Source organism: Schistocerca cancellata, chromosome 9 (assembly GCF_023864275.1).
Source record: "Schistocerca cancellata isolate TAMUIC-IGC-003103 chromosome 9, iqSchCanc2.1, whole genome shotgun sequence".
Taxonomy (NCBI): domain Eukaryota; kingdom Metazoa; phylum Arthropoda; class Insecta; order Orthoptera; family Acrididae; genus Schistocerca; species Schistocerca cancellata.
In genome coordinates this window covers 516,083,760-516,097,868 of record NC_064634.1, presented here as the reverse complement: position 1 = coordinate 516,097,868, position 14,109 = coordinate 516,083,760, and the positions used below count along the sequence as shown (strand labels likewise).

General features: G+C 39.9%; 1 protein-coding gene across 3 annotated transcripts in view; it reads right to left on the bottom strand.

Annotated features, from left to right (window-relative positions):
• The window catches only part of LOC126100310 (nicastrin), a 142,979-nt gene that overhangs the window by 60,673 nt on the left and 68,197 nt on the right, over nt 1-14,109 (bottom strand). For all 3 annotated transcript variants that reach the window (XM_049910919.1, XM_049910921.1, XM_049910920.1), the window contains exon 7: nt 6,550-6,719. In XM_049910919.1, coding sequence (XP_049766876.1) covers nt 6,550-6,719 — 170 coding nt within the window. The remainder of the gene's footprint in view (nt 1-6,549; nt 6,720-14,109) is intronic.

The window sequence follows — 14,109 nt, the reverse complement described above, 5'->3', positions numbered from 1 at the left end:
TGGAAACAGGCTACATGGCTGTTCATTCCATTCTCAACCACTGCTCCCTGTTCATGCCCCCCAACTCTTAACTGCTCTCTGGTTTCTGTACAAGTAGTAAACAGCCTTTTGCTCCATGTATTTTACCCCTGCTACATTCAAAATTTAAAGAGAGTATCCTAATCAACACTGTCAAAGGCTTTCTTCAAGTTGACAAATGCTATATACACAGGTGTGCTATTAATTAATCTACCTTCTAAGATAAGGCATACGGTTAGTACTGCCTCACATATTCCTACATTTCTCCAAAATCCAAACTGATCTTCCCCGAGTTTGGCTTCTACCTGTTTTCTCCATTTATCTGTGAAGTATCAGTGTTAGTATTTTGCTACCATAAACTTATTAAACTGATAGTTCAGTAATATTCACACCTGTCAGCATCTCCTTTCTTTGGAATTGGAATTGTTATATTCTTCTTCAGGTCTGAGGGTATTTCACCTGTCTCATACATCTTGCCCACTAGATGAAAGAGTTTTATCATGGCTGGCTCTTACAAGGCTATCAGTAGTTCTAACAGAATGTCGTCTACTTGTGGGGGCCTTGTTTCGACTTAGGTCTTTTAGTGCTCTGTCAAATTCCTCTCACAGTATCATACCTCCCATCTCACTCATCTTCACCCACATTCTCTTCCATTGCTATAATATTGCCCTCAGGTACATCTCTCCTGTCTACACCTCTATATACTCCACCTTTCTGCTTTCCCTTATTGCTTAGGGCTGGTTTTCCATCTGAGTTCTTGATATTCATACAAGTGGTTCTCTTTTCTCCAAAGGTCTCTCTAATTTTTCTGTAGGTGGCATCTACTTTCCCCCTAGTTATATATGCTTCTAAATCCTTACATTTGTTCTCTATCCATTCCTGCTTCACCAATTTGCACTACCTATCAAGCTCAGTTTTTGGACGTCTGTATTCCCTTCCACTGCTTCATTTACTGCATTTTTGTATTTCCTCATTTCATCAATTAAATTCAATATCTTATGTGTTACCCAAGGATTTCTGCTAGCCCTTACTGTTTTACCTACTTGATTGCTGCCACCACTATTTCATCTCTCAAAGCTACCCATCCATCTTCTACTGTATTTCTTTCCCATATTCTAGTCAATCATTGCTTAATGCTCCCTCTGAAATTCTCAAAAAACTCAGTTTCTTTCAGTTGGATGAGAAATTCTGCCTTACGCAAGACAGCTTCGGAGTTTTGTTTTTATCTAGACATGTTTCAGCACTTTTTGTGCATCTTCAGTGGGTTACTTTATTTTCTTTCTTACATGAAGCTATTAAATGTTTATGTTGGTAGCTGTGAATCTGCTACACAATTTACAACTTGTCTTGGCTTTATGTTGTTGTGTTTGTCTCCTTTGGTGTGGCAACATGCCGATTTCTACCATTTTTGTCATTTTGCAGGCATTCTCTGTGATTTTTGAACTTGCACAGTGTTTTTGCAATCATCAGTAATGGAAAGTAAATAAACTAACCCACTGAAGGCAGCACATGAAGTGCTGAAGCATGTCTGGGTAAAACAAAACTACAAAGTTGTCTTGCATATGGCAGAAGTCCTCATCCAATTTTCTTAGCAAACATGGAAATAATAAGGTCCCATCCCCTTAAGTTCCTACCTTTCTGCAGTTTTAATCTACAGTTCATATCCAATAAATTGTGGTCAGAGTCCACATTGGCCCCTGGAAGTGCCTTACAATTTAAAACCTGGTTCCGAAATCTCTGTCTTACATTGCATAATCAATCTGAAATCTCCTGGAGTCTGCAGGTCCCTTCCACATTTGGTTTAAGAATCATGAAACAAGGTTGTGTACATGGAAGGGACCTGTGCAAAATTCTATCAGGCAGTTTCCTCTTTCATTTCTTTCTCCTAGTCCATATTCAGCTATAGTTTTTCCTCTTCTTCCTACTATTCACTTTCAGTCCCAGATGACTAACATTTTTGTCACCCTTAGCTATTTGAATAATTTCTTTTATCTCATCACAGATTTCTTCAATCTCTTCATTATCTATTTGTCATATTAACTTGTACTACTGTGATGGGTGATGGCTTTGTCTCTCTCAGGCTATAATAATGTGTTCGCTATGCTGTTAATAGTAGCTTACCCACATTCCTATTTTCTTATTCATTATTATACCTACTCCTGCATTACAACTAGTCTATTTTGTATTTATAACCCCGTATTCATGTGAGAAGAAGATCTGTTCCTCCTGCCACCGAACTTCCCTAAATCCGAACAAACCCAACTTCAACCTACCCATTTCCCTTTTCAAATTTTCCAACTTACCTGTGTGATTAAGGGATCCAACATTCCATGCTCCGATTGGTAAAATGCCAGTTTTATTTCCCCTGATGACATCCTCCTTAGTAGTCACCACCCAGAGATTCCAATGGGATACTATTTCACCTCCAGAATACGTTACCCAAGAGGATATCATCATCATTTAACCACACAGTAAAGCTGCATGTCCTTGGGAAAAATTATGGTTGTAGTTTCCCCTCACTTTCAGCCGTTCACAGTACCTGCACAGCAAGGTTGTTTTGGTTGATGTTATAAGGCCAGATTAGTCAATCATACAGACTGTTGCCCCTGCAGCTACTGAAAAGGCACCTCTTCAAGAACAACACATTTGCCTGGTCTCTCAACAGATACCCCTTTATTGTGGTTGCACCTGAAACGTCAGTGGCCCCCACACGTCTGCATGTTCGTGTCAGCACAGCTTGTGATGTGTGCCTCTCCCCCCCCCCCCCCCACCTCCTAAGCTGAAGCTTTTCCAAAGAGTAAATAGCTTTTCCAAAGTGTAATTAGCATTTCCAAAGTGTAATTAGCATTTCCAAAGAGAAAATAATTTTCCCTAATTCACGTAATATCACAGTCTAACATAACAGTCGCAACACTCACTGCTGTAAAAGTTGTTGCCGTTTCACAGATGGAGCGACACTAGCGCTCCAAGTGGCAGCTAAGGTGAATGTCAGACACGACGTAAGCGTAATGTTTGTTTGCATCCATTTCCTACGTAATTTCCGAATTATTCGAGTTATTTTCTTGCCTCCAAGAGTTTGTGTAGTATCAGAAGGCATATATGTTTCTAAAAGTGATTCTAAAATAAGCGCAAGTATGGACAAAAACCATGAATAGAGTGGCAAGCTACAACACTTTCGTGAAGAAACACTTGTGACATTGGACAGAATTGCAGCTTACCACGTTGATATCAAAAGCATATAAACACACAGATTCACATGTGAGAAGCACAGACATGTACCTCTACATGCAAAAGCGATCGACAGCTCGTTTATCGTTCTGTAGGCCTACTGTGTGTGTCATTGCCGCCTGTTGCCACAAGTACAACCTTCACTTCTATATTATTCTAAGTGGGACAACTGCCAAATAGTGGGAGAAATACGCTGAAAACATTATAATGAGCTGATTACATTACATTTCACTCAAAACCAAATATCTGAATAATTTTCAAACAATCTGTCAGTGAACAAGGTGCTAACAAAATAATGTCATCCCACGAAGGAAGCAAGGAAAATTAAGTGATTAACAACAGAAGTGAATGAAATACACACCAAACGTTACACTTTTGCAAGACCCGAATAACTGCCCTTAATCTAACCACTTCATCGTCAATGCAGGTCTGTGCTGACAATTCACACGAGTCTGGCACTGATACATAGAGAGCTGAACTGGTTGCTTCTTTGTCATAGGACTGTTTTACAGCTTTAGATGGATTGTCGAATCTTTGTGGCAGTTCCCTCTTCTTCGTCAGTTTAGGTGGCTTATTTGGGATGTCAAACAGTGTGGATACTGTATTCCACACGAGTTTATTATTGTCTGCGTTCATGAACTGGTTTTGTTCGAAACGTAGTGAACAAAACCTAATATTATTGTACAGGTAAACTGGGTCTTTCTTCATAAGGTCTTCTCGTCTGCTATTAACTAGCCATTTTCTGCTCCTAAAACGAAACATTCATCATTTATACACATATAGTTTGCAAGTGAATCCTGACGATACAGTTTAGTAACCACTCAGGATCCTTAGGAAACCTAAAAAAAGACAGCTGTGGTGTCTTCTTCCTGTTGTTGCTGCAATTTATTGCGCTACAAACACTCCCAATGGTAAAAAACATTGTATAAATCAAAATAAATAACCACTATTCGCTTTCACGATGGCGCCGAACTCACAGTTCAACCTACCGGCCGCTTGGGGCGCTGCTGGCGATGTAGGCAACAAAATCGAGGCGAAGTGTCGCGACTGTTATGTTAGACTGTGGTAATATTCTTTGAATCAATATTATCTTGTAAGACACACTTTCTAAAGCACCCTATGTTTTTCCTCAGGATTCAAACTATCTCTATACCAAACTTCACTGAAACGGGTTCAGCAGATCAGTCACTGAAACATGACAGACAGAATTACTTTTGCATTTAATCATCAGTATGAATAAAACTTTCAATTATGATTTTTTTTTCTTTCTGTGATCTGCTTTTGATGAAATAAAGCCTATATGGTGCTCCAAGCTATGCTGAAGTTACCTGTGAAAACCCTATGAAAATTTGTTCATTAGTTCTGGAGAAGCACCTTCAAACAGACGGACAGACAGACACAACAGACTTACTTGTAGACTTATGATTAGTATAGGTTTGTCCTTATATAATATCAAGTAAGGTGAGGTTCGGGGAAAGACAGGGTCAGGGTCAGGGTCAGGGTCAGGGTCAGGGTCAGGGTCAGCTTGGGGTCCTTACTAGTTTCCTCGTACAGTCTTTGATATAGGTGTCATCTGTCCACAGATCACTAACCACTTTGTCACAATGGATCAGTGTGGTGAGATCTGAGAGCTTCAAACTCTTTCTTTTATCAAAATTTTTAGCACCTGTTTCAGTTTCAATGGTAATAGTGCTGGTTTCATTATTAGGGACACAGTGTTCTTTTGTTCACAGGCTGTCTGAAGTAATGAACTTGTGATCTGTGGTGTATGTTTACCTGCAATATCTGTAGTTGGTATTGAGGGATTACTGATTTAACAGTGCATCCACCATTATGTGAGCTCTTTCATTTACACGTATTCAGTTGCCACAAAGTCTGCACACAGGACTCATTTTCTGAAACACAGAACTGGCCACTGACCCAAATGATGAGACAAATGTACGCTGTTTCTGAGGCACATATGACTGCTTGTGTGAGAATAATACACTTGTCTCATAACCTTGGTCTCCTGGATTTTATTTTCCTCTAGTAAAAGTTGCAAAGCCTCAACTCCAAACTCTGTGTTTACCTGAAAATGATGGTGCTGCGCACGTGGTCCTGTCTCCACAAACTGGTTGGCTGCAGTGCAACATGTCCAAAGAAAATGTTACATTTTCCTACAGGAGGTAATATTGGTCAAAACTAGAAGACAAGTTCCGATAATGATACATCCGGAAACCAGTATCTGCTGAGATATGGACCAATCTGTCTTCTCCATCTCATCTGCCTGTTGGCAGATTGCTACTCATCATAAGAGGTCATGTCGAGTTGCTGATAAGCACAATGAAAAGACCATTACAAATAAGATTTGGCCAAAGCTGTCTTGATAAAACAAAAGTGCACACTCATTCGCACAAGCAAGCACACCTCACACACATATCTCCAACCGCTCTGCCCAAAATGTGAATGTTATACAATGGCATATGGTGGAGAACTGACAGTCAGTACGAACATGGCTGCCTGCTTGGTCTCCCCATCTATGCTCTCTTTGTTACTCGTTCAGTTTCCCATTTTTATTTTAGGTCTCCAATGTTGTTAAGTAACAAACCATCACGATACAGTCCAGTGGGTATAACTAAGAACAGTTTAGTGTTCTATTACTATTAAGAGTTCAATATGCAATCTGGCAATAAAAAAATATTCATCTTGATGAGAAGTAACTGTTTGCACCAAAAGTGTCCCATCCTTCAACCACTTCACAGTTTTTAGATTTCCAACAATACACTGCAGGGCCTTATACATGTAAAATGGTAATACAGTCTCAAATTATTTCTTTAATCTAGATAAGTTATGGCTGACTAAATTACTGTTATTATTTGACAGTCTCTTTTGAATAGAAACTTCCTGTGGGCTGTCCGTACTGTTTGGAGTTATAATAGTTTCTGAAGAGAGAAGTATTTTATTCCCATGAGTAGCTAGGGAAACAAGTTGACTGATATGAGTAAGCCAAAAACAGCTCAAGTATGGCAGGTGGCCCAGATATCACTCCTTAACTACTGTTCAATATCAACAGCTGTTCACTCTGTCAGTACAGAGCACATCTTGAGGTTGAGGTGTCCAAAGGAAACTTTAGAGGTCGAGTACTGAACCGAGATCTCCATTTCCTTTGACACGGAAAGTTTCACCGTCACGTCAAACTTGACTAGGTAGGACTTACGTATTTCCCCAATGTGCTTTCCATTGAGTATGGTCCATATTTATATGTAGTTGAATCGCAAGAAGAGGTATTTTGTAGAAAAAAAGAAAAATTACACAATAACTTACCTATTCGTAAAGCCAGCTTCGTGATCAGCAATAACCACACCAGGTAGTTTGTTATCGTGCACAAGAAATGTCTGTAGAGAAGCAGGTGGCAGTGTGTCTGTAGTCGACTTAGTAAATGTAATTCCATAGTTGTGTCCAAATTCCGACATGTTGCCCATGAAGTCCATCACCTGGATTAAATATTTTTGTTACTTTTAAATATCCATGGGTATACAACTGCAATTAACACATTGAACATTGAAAGCTGGCAAAAGAAACATCATCACACTTATTCAGCCAAAATGCTCACCTGATGGTTATTATCTTTTTTACATTTCAGCTGTGTGGTCACTAACAACATTGGGAATATCAAGTTTTAAGAAAAATTTACCTTATGATAGAATTTACATTCACACAGGAAAAGCTTTCAGGAAAATTGTGTATGATATATTTTTTCTTCCAGCGACTCTCCACAATTCCTGCTCCTTTACCACCCATCACCCAGCTCATCATTGTTAATGGCATTTCCCTCCACATAACAACCCCAATGCCCATGGCCTTGTCAATAATGAACACTACATTTCCCAATGTCGAATGACTCCAAACCTACAGCCTCCTCCTGGATCACCATGACCAACTATTTCCTCACCCACAATTACTTCTCCTTTTTATCAATATTATGAAAAGGAAAGTCGCTACTCACCATATAGTGGAGGTGCTGAGTCACAGACAGGCTCAACAAAAAGACACTCACAATATAAGCTTTCGGCCAACAAAGCCTTTGTCGAAAATAGACGACTTGTGTGTGGTGTGCATCTGTTGTCTATTTTCGACAAAGGCCTTGTTGGCCAAAAGCTTATATTGTGACAGTCTTTCTGTTGTGCCTATCAGCAACTCAGCATCTCTGCTATACGGTGAGTAGCAACTTTCCTTTTCACGAAATTGTTACATTCTCCTTTTTATCACCTATAAACAAATCTGTGTACAGCAACTGGCACACACATGCACCATCCTATGTCAACTGATTCATGGTTCATCTAGAAGAATCCTCCCTAACTAAGCAGAATCCTCTGAAACACCTGGTACAGATTCGCTGATAACATCTTCATGATCTGGGCCGAGGGTGAGGATGTCCCACCCACATTCCTCCATAATCTCAACACTTTCTCCCCCATTTGCTTCACCTGGGCCTCTTCGAACAAACAAACCACCAGGATAGCTACAGCACTCTCTCTGTCCGCATTATCAAACCTACCAACTGCCAACAATACCTCCACTTCAACAGCTGCCACCCATTCCCCTTCCATAATCCCATGGTCATCTCATCTGTAGTGACAAGCAGTTCATCTCCAAATATGCCAAAGATATTACCGAGGTCTTCACAGACTAAAATTACCCTCCCAACCTCATCCAGAAATAGATCTCCCGTGCTTTGTCTCCCGAGTCACCTACCATCTCCCACAGCCCCATGTCCAGCCATAAAAGAAGCACTCCTCCTATGACTCATTGCCAATGAGGACTGGAACAACTTAATCACATTCTCTTCCAAGGTTCTGATCACCTCTCATCATGTTTCACAGTCATGTTCCATCACTCTCTGAACTAAAACAATATTCTAGCCCATCCCTACTCCATCCATACTCCCAATCACTTGCCTCGTGGCTCATTTCCCTGCAACACTTCTAGATTCAAGACCCGTCACACACATCCTCCCACTACCACCTACCCTAGTCCAGTCACAGACATCTCGTACCCCATCAAAGGCTAGTTAGTTGTCATGACAATGTAGAAAGTGGCATGGTGGTTGCAGCTTAGTTGTCAGTTCACCACCTGTGAAAGCCGTCAGGTGATTTACCAACTAAGCTTCCATCACAATGGCACCTTCTATGTGGGCATGACAAATACACTTCATTCATTATAAGACTAAACCTGATGTAAACAAACACAAATGTGATGATTGGTCAGCAGCCATGGCATATGTACACTGGTGCTGTTCCACACTTGGAAGTGGGTCCTATTTATGCATCAGATGTGTTGTTACTATGCTACAACAAATGAAACTTTAAGATATTCTAATGTGTTAACAGCCAGCAACATTTTTCTTAATTATACTGTAGCAATGTAGATTATACTTCTAAAATTGTGTACAGTCACCTTATCTGTACTTTTGTGCAGTGGCTGTCATGCTGTTAATATGTAGGGTGAAAACAATTGATGCTGCTTGCTGCACTGTAATGAAACATATACCAGGATCATCATTAAAAAGTGGTGAGAAACAGATTATTCTCAACATTTTGAACAAATTTACAAAAATAAAAATCAGTTTTGAAGTTTTCGAGTATGTTATTTATGAAATTTTTGGCATTTTTGAAAACTTTATGTGTAGCTGAACTTATAGAAGATCACAATGATAATCTTGGATAGCCCCTGGGTCACTGGTTCATATCTCAATTTGGTTTTCCTTTTTTCATTCAATTTGGAATACCTACATCTTTTAAATATAAATTTCTTCAAATGTGTGCTACTTAACACGTACCTAATCTTCTTCCTTTTTTCTAAAATCGACTCTATTCTTGTTTCTAATTACATACTGAATGCAAAATTACAGTTTCCATTGCAAATATAATTTCTTGATTATCTGAGATTGTTTAAATAAAGAACACATGACATATTAAATATTTAGAACAAAAATGAAAAATCAGATACTTTTTATTTGGACTATATCCTCTGTTTTGTCACAGACATGGTGTCATACGAGCCAGAAACACAGGAAAATAATTTTCATGGCATTGAGCACACCGTACAAAAGCTGCATTTTTACAATAGCCACCGAACCACTGCTATATGAAACCAACAGAACTGATTCGGAGCCAAGTTAAGCTGTCCAGTGTACTGGAACTAATGCACGAAGCTTTGTTACATGTGACTGCCACATGCTGACAGGATACAGAACAGCACATCATAAAAGAAGAGGATAAAATGTGGTGCACACTGTTGATTGACTCACTATCAACATGGCATATGGCAGTTCCAGTACGGAGACATATTTCTCAGATTTTGATATGGAAGTAATTCAGAATTACCAGGTGACAAGACTATAATTAATACACTCAGTATCCTCAATATTTAACTATATGATGTAATCCTGCAGTACACTTAAGAGTCACACATGCTTGCACAGAAAAATTATGCTTGCTTAAGTCAGGAATTTTCATTACTCTTGTTTTTAATTACAATACAATGTTAGCTAACAAGGAGAGAGTGTTACGTTTTACATCTGGCCCCCTAAGAAGTGTGCAGTATTGCTGGAAATTTTCTGAATATTATTTCAATCTCTTTACAAATTAAATGAAATTTAAGGTATACTATTTCTCTGCATGTCTCTTTTTACATCTTAACTGTGACTGCTCACATCACTGCATGTTAGATGGACAACCTGGCTGGCCTTGCTGTTCTGGTTAAATACACCAGTAAAGCTCAGTCAATGTGTGCGTAACATACAGCATAAAAGGTATCCCTGTTATCGTATTCGACTGTACCCGAGACAGCAAGGCTTCCACTCCATGTGAAACAAAATTCAATGAGATTCCAGCAAATATGGAAGAAGACAGTACAATATTTACATCAGGTTTATTCTTACAATGAACACAGTATAACAAGCTATCTCTTGCATTAATCCCCACTGTCAAACTGTCACCAAGAGACAGCAGGACCACCCGGTTGCTCAACATGCCAACCAACGTGATATGTTTCACTTTGATAACTGCTCCACAGCCTGCACTATCAGGATTCTTCCTACCAACATCAGCTTCTCTGAACTGTGCACGTGGCAACTCTCCCAACAACATATCCTTTGTTTCTCTAACCTGCTTGTTTTCAAACTCTGCTAGTCCCTGTCCTTCGCCTATCTATCTCCTTAAGTGCTCTCACTCCAGCACTATGCTCATCTTCTATTTGCCTGCCAACACCACTACTACTCTTTCCCCTTCTCTACTTCTCTCATGATGCACCTCCCTTTCCCTCCTCCCCCCCCCCCCCGCCCCCCCACCCCCCCTTCCACCAGTTTACCTGAAATCCCACTCTCTGTAATCATTTTTAATCAGTCACAATTTAACATTTGAGGCACTGTTACCGTATTTACTCCAATCAAAGCCGCACTTTTTTTCCGGTTTTTGTAATCCAAAAAACCGCCTGCGGCTTATAATCGAGTGCAAAGCAAGCAGAAGTTCTGAAAAATGTTGGTGGGTGCCGCCACAACTAACTTCTGCCGTCGAATATATGTAGCGCTACACAGGCATGCTTTGTAGGCACAAAGATAAATACTGGCAGCAAAACCTCTGCATCAGTAAATAAATTAAAAAAAAAAAGGTGGAAGACGGACTTTTTTCTCTGCCCCGAGTTTCGACCACTGCATTTTCATAGATTATCCAACGAAGTAAATACAAATTCCGTATTGTTCGTCTTCGAATGTAGCAGCATTTCAATGTACTACAAAGATCCGACTGGCAAGACTGTTTGGGATATTTGTCAATATAGTCAACTCTATGTTCTGAATTTTGTCCTACCTGTGGGAAGAGATGGTTGTTAATAGGAACTTTCATGAATTGTGAATCACATGCAGTATTCTCTTCACCACAAGAATAATACGAATATAAACATTTTACCATGTATTGTTTCGTGTTTGCTGCTATCTCATTTAAATCCTGTCTGCCTAATAAACTACGAAACTAGAGGGAGACAACAGCAAACGCGGAAGAATATACATATCATGTCATGTTTATATTCGTATTATTCTTATGCCTAATAGTGATACAGTCAGAAATGAAGCATGGCAATTGACTACATTTTTAAATCTAAGATGACTCTAATTTCTGTGCAGAATGTAATGTACTAAAGAGGCGCCTGCAAAGATTTTTAAACGGAGAAAAATTTTCGCTAAACTCTCGTTCAGAACATTTATCATACGCAGTCTATTATTTGGTTCTTGTTGATCATTAGCAAAGAAAGCAGCAGTGTAAGTAACAACAAATATCAGTCTCTTGCCATTGTTTCGCTGATGAGACGATTCCTTTTTTTTTATTTTTTTTTTATTAATTATAAGCGACAGTAGCGCACACAAAAGGAAGCCATGCCGCGAGCGGCGACAGGCTGTAAACACGCACTATCAGAATGCAATAAACAATGCATGACACAGTACAGTAATGCATTTTCAGCTTAGAGTGACGTAAACACCTATAACAAAGAAAACGGCACTTATCAGATCAAAGAAAAATAAGCAATCAATTGAAACCAGACGAAGCACGTGAAAAAGGAAGCGTACCCGTATAAATAAGGACGGAGTGCCTGACGCACAGCAATGACTGCCTGGCAAAGCGTAACTGCTAAGCTTACGACCCGAACCAAACTACTGTAGCTGTATCGTCATTCATTCGATCTAAATTGTGTCTCATATTACGATGGACCAACTTTGTTTCGATTTGGGGATGCAGCCTAAAACTTTTGTCTCCCCTTGAATTTCGAGTCCTAAATTTCAGGTGCGGCTTAGATTCGAGTAAATACGGTAATGTATCTGCACCTAGTAATTTCATGACTAGGACAAAGCTAAGACTAAAACTATAACCGCGGAAGACTGACCGATCACTTTGTTAACAAGTTAAAATCTTTTGTAGGATAATTTGAAAACTAGGTCAGACATTCCTCAAAATTGCAACACATTCGTGGCTTCATCACCTAACAAAGAGCAAATCAACTGGCTGCTGTCATCTTGTCAGGAGGTGAGGCACATTCTGTTAAAATGTGATGTAGAGTGGTCTGTGTATTATAAGCACTGCACAGTGCACCCTCCTGGGTACTATCACAGGAAAAGAAGCAGGTATCCCACTGTCAGGTAGTTGACTTTACTGACTACAGTTTGTTATCCTTCACTCCCGACCACTCCTCCTCGCATCACTGCATGGCTTTGTTCCCCAAAAGTGAGATAACTGCATGAAGGGAAAATTACCTTTTACCACTGTTGGTATCTAACAGGCACTCTTAGTTGCTGTGCCTGCCAATTCATTGCCCCAAATTCCCATATGTTTTGGCAACCTGCTGAGTATCACCTCCTACACTTGCTGTAGGTGAAAGAGGGTCCCCTCGGAGTACTGGAGAGATTGAACTGAACCAAAGTGAATTTTATTAGATCCAGCAGGATTACATTGTGCATAGTAAATGAGTGTGCAACACAGGACAAGTAGAAGATGGAGAACACTATCACTTACCCCGTGAAGAGCAGTCATTCTGATTACACAGTCTATCACAATTGATTATATATGACAAGAAATCCTAACTGAATTTAATAGGTACTCTCTAACACTGTAAAATTCCTTTTCCACCAGATAGTCTTCGAGTTTCTTTAAAAAGTTAGAGTTACATATACTATCGTGCAGGTTTTTATGCGTACTTCAAAGTAACTCAATACCCGATTACCGAGGTCCTTTGTTAAGGATTATCACTCGGTGAGGCACACTTCAGATTTCGTTCCTCCCCAGCGTGTTGTGGCTGTGTACACTAGCATTTGTGATCCACTCTTCACTACCTTCTGTGATGTATACTATGCTTTTATATATGTACTGCAGGTAGGTTCAAGGAGTCCATGGCATACTGTGCATAGCTGTTAGTCTGCATATTGCAACAGATGCTTTATTACGAATATGACCCTCTGTTGAGTGGTTTTTAATGCACTCAGGGAGCAAGAGGTGATACAGAATTTTTTCACTCAACCAAGTCTCATAGGCTACAATGCACTCATGGTCTAGGGGTAGGATCTTTGATTAGTAATCAAAACATCATCAGGTTTGAAACCTGCCACTGCTTAGATTTTGATAATCAGCATTAGTGATCGAAGACTTTCGGCATAAGAAGTTGCCCTCAGTCAGCCAGTGGCCTTGTCAAACAGGGCAGAGGAGCAGATGGGGGATTCAGGGCACTCTATTGTCCTTGGGGTGGGAAACTGCCCCTGAGGGCAGAACAACCAGCAACGGTCAAGGGCACGAGCATGCAGAAGGCAATGAAAACCGCTGCATTAAAGACACACAATATGTATCCACAGAACATGTGATCTGTAACTGGGGAAAGTGTCATGATGATCTCTCCATTGGCAAAAGATTCCGGAATAGTCTCCCACTCAGATCTGCGGGAGGGGACTAACAAGGCAAAGGTGACCACGAGAGAAAGAAAGAATAACCAACAAAAGGATAATGTTTTACGAGTTAGAGTGTGGAATGTCAGAAGTTTGAATGTGGTAGGGAAGCTAGAAAATTTGTAAAAGGGAAATGCAAAGGCTAAATCTAAATATAGTAGGGGTCAGTGAAGTTAACTGGAAAGAAGACACAGATTTATGGTCATATGAGTTAGGGTAATACCAACAGCAGCAGAAAATGGTATAACGGAAGTAGGATTAGTTATTAATACAAAGGTAGGGCAGAGAGTGTGTTACAGTGAACAGTGCAGTGATAGGGTTGCTCTTATCAGAATTGACAGCAAACCAACACCAATAATGGTAGTTCAAGTATACAGGCCTATGTCACAAACTGAATATGA